General features: G+C 56.5%; 2 protein-coding genes across 3 annotated transcripts in view; both read right to left on the reverse strand.

Annotated features, from left to right (window-relative positions):
- Positions 1-3,250: 3,250 nt before the first annotated feature.
- Treml1 (triggering receptor expressed on myeloid cells like 1) lies at positions 3,251-8,401 on the reverse strand. The gene is made up of 6 exons (XM_010631032.2): positions 7,616-8,401; positions 7,148-7,480; positions 4,969-5,107; positions 4,541-4,626; positions 4,139-4,191; positions 3,251-3,837 (listed from the first exon to the last, which is right to left on the reverse strand). Exons 1-6 carry the CDS (start codon positions 7,662-7,664, stop codon positions 3,532-3,534), a joined length of 966 nt encoding a protein of 321 aa, XP_010629334.1. The 5' UTR covers positions 7,665-8,401; the 3' UTR covers positions 3,251-3,531.
- Positions 8,402-10,461: 2,060 nt separating this feature from the next.
- Positions 10,462-14,419, reverse strand: part of Trem2 (triggering receptor expressed on myeloid cells 2) — a 5,012-nt gene continuing 1,054 nt past the window's right edge. Inside the window, exons 2-5 of one of the 2 annotated variants that reach the window (XM_010631027.1) lie at positions 12,598-12,948; positions 11,503-11,596; positions 10,835-11,019; positions 10,462-10,670 (exon numbers count right to left, since the gene is read on the reverse strand). In XM_010631027.1, the coding sequence (XP_010629329.1) occupies positions 10,654-10,670; positions 10,835-11,019; positions 11,503-11,596; positions 12,598-12,948 (647 nt within the window). In that variant the 3' untranslated portion in view covers positions 10,462-10,653. Of the gene's footprint in view, positions 10,671-10,825; positions 11,020-11,502; positions 11,597-12,597; positions 12,949-14,419 lie in introns of both variants that reach the window. The other variant, XM_010631026.1, reaches the window with a different exon arrangement.

Here is a 14,419-nt window from a genome sequence, read left to right on the forward strand (position 1 = left end):
GACTGACTCCCGAGGTTGCCTTGGTTGGGTTATTCCAATAGAACGTGTTCTTGCGGAACCCAAAGATGACCCTCATTTTTACTCTGTTGATGTTTACCCCAGATGATCTGCTTTGTCCTGGAAGCATCTTCGCTTCCACTTAGAAATAGTCAAATTTGGACAGCTCTGGTCCTTAGTGCCCCCTGTCGCCTTCCCCTCCCAAGGCTCCGGCTCCCGCAAGGACTTGGGAAGTGGTTGGAGGCGGGGCCTCAAGAGGGCCTGCGTGGATGGTTGGTAGGCGGGACTCGCCAGAGCCGCCGATACCGATTGGTTGCCACCTGGGCAGCCCCCGCCGTTGCCCTGGAGACCTGGTTGTGTGCGGCAGAACTACCCAATCTGCTGGCGTCGTTTGGGAGCCCAGGACCAGAAACTGTGGCCAGAGCTCAGGCGCGCTCCTCTGCGTCCAGGTGCAGAGGGAAGATGATTATGAAGATGGGTAATGTGAGATACCTCTTCTTGCCTTAATGGTTTCTCCATTAAGCTTTACTCTCTTCCTCCTGTTGGCGTTTTCTCTTTTCCTTTTTCTTGTTTTGAGTCAGGATCCTACTATGTAGCCCAGGCTGGCCTCAAACTCTTGATAACCCTCCTGCCTCAGCCTCCCATTGCAGGGCTTACAGCCGTGCACCACCAAGGCCAGCTTTCTCTCTCCCTTACAAGGAAAGCATAAAGTGCTTTGGCCAGAGTCGGGAGAAGGTGGGAGACAGAGGCACCTGCCTTGCAGATGAGAAGGGCGCTGCTCCGTGTCCAGCCTGGCCCTGAGTGCTGGGCAGGGAACACTGGGTCACGGGTGTACTCAGCTTGAAGGGATCTGAATCCTTCGGATTCTCGCCTGAGGGGTGGAGAGAGGAGGGCCAGAAAGCAAGCCTTGCAGTTAACACAGTAACTTCTGCTCTGTTGGTCAGGGTTTTGGACAAGTTCAACCTGAGCTGCAGGGGCAAACATGACAAGGACAAACTAGCCCAACTCTTTAGTTGGTGATCAGGGCGTGTGCTGGCTTTGTGAGAAGGGAGCCTGGGGTCCTTTCAAAGGGACACTTAGAGGTCATTCCCTTCCCGTCAGCTGTGGTTCTATCAAGTTGCCACTGACGGGCTAGTTCTTTCCCTGTACTGTATTTCCTATTCTACCAAGCAGAGAGAAAGCTGATTTCAATTTTCACTTTGTATGTTTTTTTTTTTTTTCAAGATCAAGTAGTCCTCAGATTGTGCCTTCTAACAATAATGTGCCTCATTTTATAGACCATCTTTCCATTCTGCTATTGCACTTGATCCTATGAGGAAAGGTGTTGTCTGTTTTCTTACGTGTAGTAAGCTTTGGGATATTTGCCTGATCTAGAAAAAAAACTCGTTATTTGTGCAGTAAATATTTGGAGGACCTGCTCAGCGACATGTGCTGCAAAAGGTTCACAGAAGACAAAAACCCACGAGAGCTTTTGAGTTAGGCCAACCCAGCAGAAATGACCCTGACATTTTCCCTTTCACTGCCGCAACAATATTCTCAGCCTTTACTAGCGATGCCCTTTACCGTTATACCCCTGTCCTGAGATTCACCAGAATCATTACTTTGTGGCATCTCCTCAACTTGATTATTCCACTCACTGCTCACCCTTGAACGAATACCAAAAGTCTCCCACTTTCAGAGGAAGGAAATACGAGTATCGTGTATGCATTGGAATATCAAACTGCTGGGTAGTAGAAATACAGGGGCTAAAAAAACAAACACAAGGGCTGCCCTCGTGAGGGTGTCCGCTTTAGGAAGGGAGATGGATAACAAGTAAATAAAATAATCATAGATTAGATCTTCTATTAAGGATATAAGCTACAGTAAAGATGTAACTGTAGGATGAGGAGTTTTTCTAAGTCAACCTGGCTATGGGAGGCTCAGAAGAGGCGTTCTTGAAGCTGGGGCATGAGGGGTGAGGTGAACATGCCAGGAAGAGCTAAAGGTGAAGCATTTCGGGTACAAGAACGCTGGTGGGAGGGGAGAAAGCACACCGTGCCCTGAGGGCTAACGAGCCCTGGGCAGCCAGGAGGGTAGCAAGCAGGGTGAGGAGGGTTAGCTGTTAGATCATCTGGCTCAACAGTGAATTGTTTAGCCAATTCTTCCCCCTCCCCCTCTGGGAAGGTAGCAGAAATTGGAGCCAATGACAAAAGGATGTGGTAGATTAGGAGATGGGTGGGTTATTTTTGTTCTGTTTGGTTTTGTCTAAGATATTGATGAGAACGGTCCGAAGAGAGGGGAGAGGGAACGCAGACCTTGGAAGGTTAGCAGGGACCAGATTCCTAGCGCACTACTTGTGGCTTTGGAAGGGAGCAGGGGACTTTCTGGAGATGCATGGGGTGCAGATAGGTGTGGGAGAAGGTGGGGGGAAAGGCAAGCCTGAGGCTTGGGATGAGGAGCCGAGGCCCAGCCTTCGGGACCTTCTGAGGGGAAACCTCGCTCTCTGCTGTGTTCACCCTGATTGTTCCAAAAGTTGGTTCCCTAGTACTTCACCCTTCCACGTAAGTCCTCCAACCCTGTACGGGGAGATGTTTTCAAACTTAACAGCTTACCAGGAAATCCCAGCAGAGACCTTCAAGGCCCTTCCGCCTCTGACCTGGACTAGCTTTCATTTACCCTTGACTGTGGCCCTGCCCCTGGCCCTCCCCAGGCCAGAGGGAACAGTGCTGCCCATGGGAACCAAGCTGTGACAGCCTGCTCCCTGCCCAAGCCTGACTTCCCCGAAGGTCTTTTATATCCCAGTGCTTTTGAAGATTTTGTCCTTCCGGGGCCCAGACGTGCCGTCTATTTCCATTTCTGTCCTTTCTCCTGATTCTCTTCAGTCCCGCACCCCATCTGTCCCGAGCCTTCCAACTTATCACTGACTGCCCAACGTCCACCACACTGCCACGTAATAACGTGTCATTTGTTCCCAAGGTGCAGGGCAGAAGGCAGCAGAGCTTCCTGGACCCAAGCAAAAGAACGTGTACTTTCAGACATCCTGAGAGGCTGGTTTCGAAGCAGTCTTTTCAGTGCCCCCTAGTGCCTCGCAGGGCTCTGACCAGGGGAAAAACCACTTCCCCACAGGCCAGAGAATCAGATCAGGCAGGATAAACTCAAGAAGTCTTCAGTTCCAGTCGGACTGGAACCCTTTTCTTCCCCCACCCAGCCATTCAGGACACGCATATCTTCACTTAGGGTTTATTTAGCCCAGTGTGTCACTGCAGAGGACCCAGCAGACGGGTTAGTATCCCCAAAACACCTCTATCGGATGTGAGCGTCACCTTCCCTGTTGGTAATGTCAGGATATTAGATTAGACCTCAAAACCCCGAGCTGCTCCCATATTCCAAGGATCTAGCCCAGTGATGGCGAACCTTTTAGAGCTTTCTGTGATACAAACAACCCGCTACGGCACAGGTGCCATAGGTTCGCCACCCCTGATCTAGAGCACTCATGGGTTGGACAGGGATGCTCAGCCCCGGGATCGTCCCTGAGTAGCCAGTGTGGTGAGCTGCTTAGCTAGGTGGGCTTGGGCTGCTGGGTGGGTCCTGGATCAGCTCACTGGAGGCCACTCCACCTCTGTCCCCTCCCAGGAAGGTGACTGTGGCGTAAGTGACAGGCTTGGAGGACATCACAACTTTAGGAGGCAGAGCGGGTGGCGAGGGTAGGGGTGGGGTCGGGGCTTTTCCTGATGGGGGCTCAAACGCCAGGTTGGTGTAGGTGGAATTGTCAAAGGAGGGGGACAAGTCGAGCCTCACGTCCAACGGCAAACCGGCTGCCTGTCCAGAGTCATCCACATGGTGGGCTGTCGAGGACAGATCCTGTGTGGAACAGCAGGCAGGTCAGGAGGAGGCCTCCCTCCGCCCTGGCTCCCTCTGGTGGGAAGCGGGGTCCACACTGCGTCAGCCTGTGGAATCCTAAGCCCATCAGTGAGCAAGCAGGTTTTGCTTTGAAGCTTTTCAAGCCCAAGCTGCTCTCCAGATCTGAGGAGGTTGGGGCCGAGTTTATGGCATTAGGAGAGGGTTTGGACCCTGACTGGGTCTCTGTCCATCCCTCGCCACCCATCAGGCTGGTCCTCTCGCGAGTATGCACGGCGGGCTGGGACCTGCAGAGCCCTCTTACCGTGTCCGAGGCTCTGCTGCTCTGGAATTGGTCCCGGACACCAAGTGTGTTCCCTGCAAGGTCAGCAACAGCAACACAGTCTACTTCCTGGGCGGCTCCAAGCCTATTCCCTCACTCCTTTCTGGAGCCTCTGAAACCTCTTTCCAGTGGACTCACCGTCTCCATGCCCACCACCCACCCTGGACCTGCCTGGACCTCCCCCACAACCCGTCTTCGTCCAATCCCACGGCCGCATCCTTCCACTTCCCATCTGCCCCACTGAGTCTGAACCCCCCTTCCATCCCTCAGCCATGGGAATTCTAGGGTAGGGAGACCTTGACTAAAGCCCCCCATCCCTTTAGAGGGGTGCAAACCCGGATACCTGTAGAAACAGGCTGGGACAAGCAGTGCACAGCTCCCTACCTTTCCTTCTGGCCATCACAACAAAGAGCGCCACAGCTGCCACCAGCAAGCCCAGCAGGAGCACGATACCCCAGGTCAAGGGAATGCTGAGGACAGAAGAGTCAGGCAGGATTAGCGGGAGGGGGGTACAGAAAGAGACAGGACGTCCTGGCTGAAATCCACAGGTATCTTTCTGCCGCTTGTCTGGTCTGTCTGTCTGTATGTCTGTGATCAGAAGTTCCTGGGGTTGGGGGCAAAGATTTAGCTCAGTGGCACCACACCTGCCTCCTAAGCACAAGGTCCTGAGTTTGATCCCCGGTACCAAAAAAAAAAGTTCCTAGGGGAGGAAGGAACCATAAGCAGCACCCGCATTTGATTTAGTCTGGAGCTCAAAACATGTAGTGTCCTCACCACGCCCTCCTCCCAGCGACCAGATCCAGTCTTCCCACCTCTTATGCTGGCTGAGCCCCCAGTGGCTGGTGCCATCTTCAGAGCCCAAGAAGGGGTCCTCAGCCTGGGTGCCAGTCCCATAGATCTCTTCCTCCTCCTCCTCCTTCTGCTCCTCTTTCTCCTCTCCCAGGCCAGGATCTGTGGCAGAAGAACACAGTGAGTGGGGTAGGCACTCTGTGGGCCTCCATGACTGGTGGAGGTCCGTGGTGGGGAAGATGGAGCCAGGGAACAGAGGCCAGAGGAGAGGCACAAAGAGGGCGAGACTGGGCCTGGCCTTAGGGGCTCCCACCGAAAGTCCCAGCCTGCACCGACTTCTTGTCCTTTGGCTGGTTGGGAGTGCACCACTTCCTCTGCCCCCCATTTCTTCCCCCTCCATCCTCAAGATGTCCTTGTTCCTAGCTCTCTCGGGTTTCACACGAGGTTCCCCAACCCCTGCAGCCCTGGGACCCCCGCACCTGCAGGCACGCTGGCCTCCTCCCAAACTCTGCCCCCTGTGCTGTGCGCCAGCTAACTCAGTGTCCCTGGGGCCTGTGCTGTGCGCCAGCTAACTCAGTGTCCCTGGGGCGAGCTCCTGTCACCCTCCGTGTGCTTTCTTGGGTCAGATGCATCCTGGGTGCCCAGGCAGGCCTTCCAGGTACCTGCGATGGGGGCCTTGCCGCGTTCCTGAGGGATTCACCATCCCTGTTCCCTGCCACGTGCTGAGGGTCTCCCTGATATATACGTCAACATTCTCAACCCGAATTTCAGTGTAGGAACCGTGTTGCTTTTATAGGTTCGTTCTCACAGCCCACAATCGTTCCAGTATCTAAGTATTTCTTAAAATTTGATATTTTAAATATCATCATCATCACTATTATTATTATTAGAAAACCACCCATCCTGCCATGCACAACTTCCTGGTGCCAACGGGACACCTGAATGAGCCTCTCTACCGCCAATGCCTGTGGAGTCCCCAGCCGCCCCTGGGCCCCAGGGGCTCCTCCCACTGCAGCAGGGACGCCCCGACCCTGCCCCCTGCCCCTTCTTCCCCAGGGCTCTGTCTGATGGCAGTCTGCTTTCTAGGGAGCCAAAACCCTGGGGTGCTAGACCTCAGAGTGTGGGGTGAGGGGGCCAAAGAGTAACAAGGGTAACTTAACTGTGTTTGAAGTGTCAGATAAGGACCCCGGGATTTAGCTCAATGGTTCTGCCAACTGCTTCACAAATGCAAGGTCCTAAGTTTGATCCCCAGTACCAAAAAAAAAAGTGTCAAAGAGTAACTACTCACTAGGGACGACAGGGATTCCAAGGATAGCTTAGTTCTCCCTCTTACTTAGGGGAAAAATAAAAGCAGAGAAAATGCCCGTTTTTAGTTTTATTATTGGAGGGCACAAATTACTTGAGAATAAAGACCAAAAACTGGTGGCGGGGAGTAGCAGCAGTTTTCTTTTCAGGTGGCTGACATTTTCCCCCCAGAACAGTTTTATTTTTTTAATATAACATTATAGCCAGGTGTGGGGGCACGCGCCAGTAATCCCAGCACTCAGGAGGCAGAGGCAGGAGGATCACTGTGAGTTTGAGGCCAGTCTTGGCTGCATAGTGAGTTCAAGGCCAGCCTAAACTGCATAGTGAGACCCTGTTTAAAAAATTAAAAAACAATAATAATAACATTGTAGTTTTCTACCATAGGTACCCACCACAAGTGGTACAGTTAAATAAGATATAGATTCATTAAGTTTTAAGTCATCGAATGTTACAGGAATAAAAAACTGGAAAGTGTAAAAATTAATTTCAGATGGTATGCTTGAATTCAGCTTTGTTAAAAACATTCCTAATTTTAGCCAGGCAGAATGACACATGCTCGTAATCCCACCGTGCTGAGGCAGGAGGCTCGCTGCGAGTCCCAGGCCAGCCCGGGTTCCATAGAGAGTCCAAGGCCCACGTGAACTACATAGTGAGTCCCTGCCTTTTTGTTTTTTAATTCTAAGTTTAAAAATACATAAAAAGGTAGCGTTTAGTATGTGGAAGATGCTGGAAGGGGAGTCCAGTGGGAGGGAAGGGCCTTATCTCAGCCTTCCAGACCGGTGTGGTTTCCGCTGCCCGCACAGCTGTCCAAGGGAATCTCCCGACCCCCAGCAGCCTGTCCCTTGAGTCCAGGAGCCCTGGCCCTGGGTGGTAGCGGGAAGGGCTGGACCAACTCACCTTTAGGCAGTACCTCGAGGGCAAAGGTGTGCACCAAGTGAGGCCCCGCGGCGCCCTCCACCAGGCAGCCGTACTGGCCTGTGTCCTCCTCCTGCAGGGAGACGATCTCCACCTGCAGCAGGCCCCCGCCCACATCGGTGAGAAACGTACGGCTGCTCCCCAGGGCACTGCGGTCCACAGCTGAGCTCACCAGGGGCTGGCAGCCCTCGGGCACGAAGCGACACCACACCTTGCGTGCCCGGATATCCTGTAGCCGGTAGTGGCACTGCAGCTGGATGGAGGCCCCCACGGGAGCCCTCAGCACCTCGGGGTGGCTGTCAGCAGAGCCCCAGCCTAGGGAAGGAAAGGGGGTGCAGGCGAATTGCCAATCAAAGAGCTGGGGCTGTCGGCCAAGCCACCCTTGGGCTGGCTGGGGACTCTGGAGCCTCCAGACGGGCAGGGAAGGAGGTGTGGCTTTCTACACCTTACCTTCTAGTCCCAGCAGCAGCAGCAGCAGCAGGAGCAGGCTGGGGCCCATGGCTAGCAGGGAGGTGTCCGCCAGGACTCGCCCGGGCACTGGCACAGCCTCCCCCGAGGGCAGGAAACAGCTGTCTCCCGTGGTCACGTGTGGGGCCGGCTGGACCGCAGGGTGGGCACCTCCAGGGAGGATGATGGAGTTCTGCCCAGCCCCGCACTGCCCCAGGTAGGGGTGGGCCAGTCAGTCCGAAAGCCTAGGAGAGGGAGGAGGGCAGAGGAGGATGGGGCGGTCTTCGGTCAAACCCTGAAGCCTCCCTCTGCCAGCGCAGGCCGAGTGCCCAAGCCCCACTTTGGTGGCACCCCCACCCCATCCTGCACGGCTGCCAGACTCGGCCCTTCCGTGACATCCATGGTCTTCAGTGCCGGAGGAGTGGCTTCTTTCTTTGATAGCTGTTTCTCCTTATTCTTCCCCTCCCCTGTAACATGTTACTTCGTTGAATTATTTTCGTATCATTTTCTCTCATTTTTCCATCTTTTTGTCCATTGTTTCTGCCTGCTGATTTCCTCCTATTTTTCCTCCACCCTTTTCTTCATTGTTGTCTTTTAAATTTTTATTCCGTGATATTTTTAATGCACAAGATATCTTTCTTGCCCTCCCAGCGTTCTCTGTTTAGAGCACGTGACTTTTGCTTCTTGAATGCGATTTCTCTGTTGGAGCCGATTCTCCTGAATCCCACTCCTGCTGTCTCCTCCCCCACCCTGTCCCCCTCTCCTGCAAGTTTCCTGATCTGGGTTCCTCTCCTGTGACACAAACCCACTGCCAGCACAGGAGACATTGGGCCCTCGCTTGCGCTCCCCACCCCCCCCACCCCCCCAGGGAATTCCATCCACCATGGGCAGCAGGGTGCTGGCAGCCATCAGAGCGATCACAGTGGCCCACGTGGCTGGGAATCCCTCCTCGCTCTCCTCCCTCCTTTCCTGTCCTCCTCCTTCAGCCACAAGGAGTTGAGGCGAGACCGGAGCAGGGGATGAGACAGCTGGTGGCGTGTTAGACTGAGCATCCAGGGACACGGCGGGTGGGCTGACCATCTGTCCCCGCCTGCCTGGGAATGAAGAGCTTCCTGGGACAAGGGGCTTTCATACTCCAGCTGGACACGTCCTCTGCAAACCAGTCCTTTGACCTGGCCTGCAGATTCCTGGCAGTTCTTTGATTTCGGCGTGGGAACTCCAAGGGTGATGCCAGGAGCTCCGCTGGCCACAGCTGCACAGTGCCACTGTCACCTCACTGGGCTTTGAGTGGCTGAGAGGGAGCCTGCCTTGTCCACCCCACGAGGGCCACACCATGCCCCTCCTTGCTTCCATAAAAGGAAGTTATTTGCCCAGGAAGAAGCCATCCAGGCGCGATGGGTTGCCTGCAGGACGGTGACCCAGCATTTAGCTGAGCTCCTCAAATGAACAGGATCCCGGCTGGGGTACTGGGAACTCAGGAAGGACCCAGGGAGGTGCCATGTTGCTGGGCTTATTGAGGACCCACTGCGGCTGGACACCTGGCCAGGGACTTCCACAAACGGTGTTTCTCTTAACCTCACCCAAACCCTGTGAAGTAGGCAAAGCGAGATGCTGGGTGATTGACTTACACAAGCAGGTACACTGAGGCACGGAGGAGTTGAGGGACGTCCCCCAGGTGTCTCGCTGGGACACAGAGGTGAAGCAAAAACCCAGGGACCCAGGTCCCCTTCTGTATAATGTGTGCCCAGCGTCCCAGGGGGCTGGGGGTGACGTGGCAGTGCAGGAAGGAGAGAAGGCCATGCTCCGGTGGGAGGACAGCTGGAGTCTGGGCTGGGGTGGGGCACACCCGGGGAGCCCCTCACACAGGTGCCCCGATGGGAGCCAGTGAAGAGGGAGCCCTAGACTTTGCCTGGACCCAGGAGGACACAGCAACAGCCCAGAACACAATGGGGACATTTAATGTACCAGGAAGCGAAAGATCCCAGACTGGCCTGGGAGCTGCAGGGCAGGGGACCTGGTGTTCCTGCGCTGAGCCTCTCCAGCAGCTGCCCCCTGGGACGGCGCCTGGGTTCCCCCTTTCTCTTGCCCAGTGCGTCCTGGGAGCCAGGCCCAAAGGGCCCCTCATGTCCTCCTGGCTCACTCCCTCCCAGCGTTTCTCAAAGGGCACCTTCGGCCGCTGTTTAGCGGGGTTTGGCCCCATCCCTTCCACACGCCAGCGTCTTCACCCTGATTCACTTCATTTCTCCCTCAGCGCTTTGCTCCCTGCCATCCTCTCAGACTTGTTTATTGCATTTCTTGTCTGTCTGCCTACCTGCTGGTACACGAACGGGACCCTTTGCCCATTTTCCTCTCCCTGACATCTGCAGAGGCCCCCACTTTGAATGAATGAATAGGACGGAGCTAGAGGAAAGGTACCAGGAGTGCCAGGTGACATTTGGATTTCCAGGCTCTACTGGAGACCTCAGGAGAGCTCTTTGCCCTTTTTGAGCCTCCGTTTACCTTGTGTACTGTAAGAGGCTTGCAGTACCCAGCTGTGATGTCTTTGGTTCTCACCATGACTGCACCCCAGAAGGGAAGTCGTAGATGAAAAACAGAGCTTAGGGAGACGGAGGACTCAGCCAAGTCAGATGGGGAAGGGGCCAACATCCTCCCACAACCAGGGGAGAGAACTGAGGGAGGCACCAGGTGCTGGTGAGGTCCAGCGAAGGGCAGGACTTGGCGGTGGGAGCCTGTGGGAACAGAGGGCTTCGATATCTTTCCCTCAGCCAAACTCCTTTTCCACACCCTGAGCAAAGGAGAAAACCTTTGTGAAGCCCAAACCATCCAGGAAAACTGACCAGTCTTGGATCGGTTTGTAAGCATTTTAATGTCCAAAGCCAGGAGTTCACAGGCAACCACTCCTATCACACACGTGCACGCACGAACACACGAGCTCAGTGCGGGCAGAGTGGCCCCTTGCTGTAGCAGAGGAGATCCAGGAGGCTTGGCGGCCAAAGGGTGAGCGCAAGGGCCAGGTGGTCCCAGGCCGGGGGTCCTTTCTCTCACGCGTCCCCTGGTCCTGCAACAGACTGAGCGCTCAGCCCCCTCTCCCAGCCACGCCAGGCCCCCCAGCCACAGCCCACTCACCCGGTGCACCTGTCAGAGTACCGGCAACAGTGAGCCCTCAGCCCCCTCCCCCAGCCACGCCAGGCCCCCCAGCCACAGCCCACTCACCCGGTGCACCTGTCAGAGTGTGGAGTTGGTGCCCTGGGTCGTGGCCACCGTCCAGCTCCCTGGCCAGAGGTGTCCCCAGCTTTCGCCTCCGCCGGCCTACAGCGCAGAGGACCCCGGCAATGAGAAGCTTGCTGAGGAAGACACAGGCCAGAAGGAGGATGGCGGCAGGTGGGAAGGGGGTCTCCCCCGGGAGGCTGCGAGGGGACAGAGGAGGCAGATGAATGCGGGGTGCTGGGAGTGGAGTCTGCCCTCAAGGAAGGGATGGGGAGAAATGGGCCCCAGGCTCGGGTGACCTGCCCCTCCCGGGGACGGGACTCTGTGGTCAGAAAGACTGTGGTCAGTGTAGACCAGGCTCTGCCTCAGCCTGCTAGGTGCCTTTGAACACCACCTTCCTGATTGGGGCGTGTGTGTGTGCGCGTGTGTGTGGCGTGTGTGTGTGTGCGCCCACGCGCATTCACTCGGTGGTTGTTAGCCCTGCTGCCAGGTTGTGGAGCTGTACAAAGGCTGCCTACCCAGGGTTTGACAGCAGCGCTCTTTGCCTCGGAATTAGGGGTTTAAGCAAGGCCACACCTGACCCCTTTCCTGCCGAGTGCCCTGGAACTGCCCCTTCCCAGCCCCGTGCCAGGCTCTGTGGGGTGGAAGCTGGGCAGGACTCTGAGAAGAGGACCCCATGGCACCTGGAGATGCTCTGCTCCACCTGGGCACCGCCAAAGGCCTCAGACTCCTCCTCGGGGCCCCAGATGTTCACGTCTTCCCGCCACTCCTGGGAGTCTGTGGGAGACAGCCCTCTTGCTGCCAGATGAGAAGACCCAGATCTGGCCCTTAGCCCTCACCCAGGGCCTCCCAGGAACCGGGGGTGGATCCCCAAGACAGCATCTCCACAGATACCCAGCACTGGCACAAGATCCGCTAAGAGCAAATGCACAGCTTTGCAAACCGTATAATCTGCCAAGCTGTCTGCACCACGTGGGTTCTGTGGCTACATCACGACTTCTCTGCCACCCTCTGGGGAGATGGCTGGGCTGAAAACTCTATGTCTCTTCCTCCCCAGCTCCTTAGGGCTGTGAGGGAGGAGGGGTTTGTGCCCAGGGGTTCCCTGTTGCCCACCCCCCGAGTCAATCACTCCTGATCCTGTTCCCAGGACAAAAGGGCAGAGTGGGGTGGGAGAGTCGGAAGGGATCTGTGAGCAGGAGCTGCTCTCTTCGGGGATCCCGGTCTGAGACCTGGGCCATCCAGACAGAAGTCCCGAGGTCCAGAGTGAGGACCCGTGCCAGGAAAGGCAGGAGGCTGTGTGGGGCGTCCTCCCTCCCCTGCTCCCAGGCGCTCTTGAGAACCCTGGGGGTCACAGGGACAGACACCAGCATCTCCACTGATGCGTGTGTGAGTGTGTGTGTGTGTGTGTGTGTGTGTGCACACACACGAGTGTGGGGGTGATGTTCTCCAGGGTATCTTTCTGCACCCAGTTGGTGCTTAGTTTGCTTGTGGGTCCACTGGACGTTCAGATGAGAGGATAAATTAATCTGTAGAGTACAAGGGCTCAAAGAAGCAGGGCCAAGGCAGGCAATGTCTTCATGCCCTTCCTGCAGGTGCCGTAGCCCTGCACCCGGGAGCACAGCCTGGATTGGGCTCTCGTGCGGTGAGCAACCTGCAAGGCCATCTTCAGGTCCCACAGTGCGGGTTTTCCCAGGGCTGCAAAGAGCCCAGAGGATGCTCCTGCACACAGGGACCCCAAATAGGAGGCCTGGGCCTGGTCCAAGGCCAGAGGTGCTCACCTTCCAGCACCTCCACCAGCACCTTCTGGAGCGTATCCGCCTCACTGCCGTGGAGGGCCTGGCATTGGTAGAGGCCGGCGTCGTGAGCTTGGAGGTTCCGCAGTGTCACCGTGAGGGTGCCGCCCAGGACATCATCCACGATGGCCGTGCTCCCGTTCCGCCTCTGCAGGAAGGCCAGCAGCCACAGGCTGTGCGTGCTGACCACGCGCTGGCACCGGCCCTCCTCGTGCGGCTGCCGGCACCAGGCCTTGCGGCGGCTCCAGTGCTTTGCGGGGTTGTAGGGGCAGGAGATCTGCAGGGACCGGCCCGCCACGCCCTGGAACACCGTGGCGTTGTGGGCTCCGGACAGCTCTGGAGGAGAGACAGCTTTCATCAGAGTGCTGAGTGTTTCTTGAGCACCTACTAAGTGCAGTGGACCGAATGGAGAAAAGCCTGGTCCAGCAGGAGCTCAGGCGCTTGCACAGGCTGCAGAAGGTGGCCTGGCTGTGGCATCTGTCTGCAGGAAACAGTCTTGAGTCTGCTTGTCTCACTGCTGGGCATGCTGGGTAATTTTGGAGAAGCAACAGACCCTCTCCGAGCCTATCTCCAGAGGCCTCCCTGCAAATTCCATTGCACATACCTTCCCTGTCACACGAGACCAGGACCTCTCCCGGACCCTCTCCGGCCCGAGAGCAGGGCCAGTGGACCCCCTCCCTGCCCCAGCCGTCCACAGTGGCACTGACGCTGTGTCCTCCTCCATCCTGACCTTCAGCCTCCAGCTTCCCTATTTCTGTGGCTTTGTTCCCCTTTCAGGAAGAACTTGTCTCGAGCTATTTTGGGGGAGACATAAGGCTGCTATTCTGGGGGTCCACTGGGGAGGAGGGGCTGGCCTTGAGCTCCAGCCCACTGCCCTGGACAGGGGCTCTAAGGGGGCCATTCTGGCTCAGGCCCCTCCGCCCCATCCCAGCCATGACTGTAAAAGATGGGACTGAGGTGCTGAGAGCCTGCACTGTGGAGCTTGAGACCCCCGTACATCCTCTCCCGGCCTGTCTCAGGCCCCAAAACTGCAGGGATAAGACTCCGCAGGGACAGTGCTCCTAGGGCGCGTGGGCCTCCCTGGGAGTCAGGACCCTCGGCAGTCCCTTCCCGGCCTCCCCTCCGCATGGCACCGTGTAGTGAGAACGCAGATCTGGAATCAGATTTCCCGACTTGCTGTGTGGGCAACCACACGCCCATGATGCCCCTGTGCCTCAGTTTCCATATCTGTAAGACGGGAAGAGAGAGAATACACAGATTCCTGAAAGCAAAGTGCTTCCAAACAGGACGCGCCCCGCAGGTACAGGTATCGGGCCTCCCCTCCGCATGGCACCGTGTAGTGAGAACGCAGATCTGGAATCAGATTTCCCGACTTGCTGTGTGGGCAACCACACGCCCATGATGCCCCTGTGCCTCAGTTTCCATATCTGTAAGACGGGAAGAGAGAGAATACACAGATTCCTGAAAGCAAAGTGCTTCCAAACAGGACGCGCCCCGCAGGTACAGGTATCGATGTTCGATACCCACCCCAGGCCTGCCCACTGCTCCAGGGGAGCAAGAGCTACCCAATCGGGTGTGGTGCGGCACACCTGTACTCCCAGTACTCTGGGAGGCTGAGTCAGGAGGATCAAAGGTTGGAGCCCAGCCTGGGTAAATGAGGGAGAGCCCATCTCAAACTGAGAGGAAGGGCCTGTCCCTGCCATGGGCAGGAGGAGCTGTGCACAAGGTTTTCGGGTGTCCAAGCCCCTATCTCAATGACAGAAGCCTTCAGCCTCCGTCCTATGCTGCAGTCCCTTCCCCTCGGATG

This window comes from Fukomys damarensis, unplaced genomic scaffold, assembly GCF_012274545.1.
Source record: "Fukomys damarensis isolate Sample0158 unplaced genomic scaffold, DMR_v1.0_HiC HiC_scaffold_20, whole genome shotgun sequence".
NCBI lineage: Eukaryota > Metazoa > Chordata > Mammalia > Rodentia > Bathyergidae > Fukomys > Fukomys damarensis.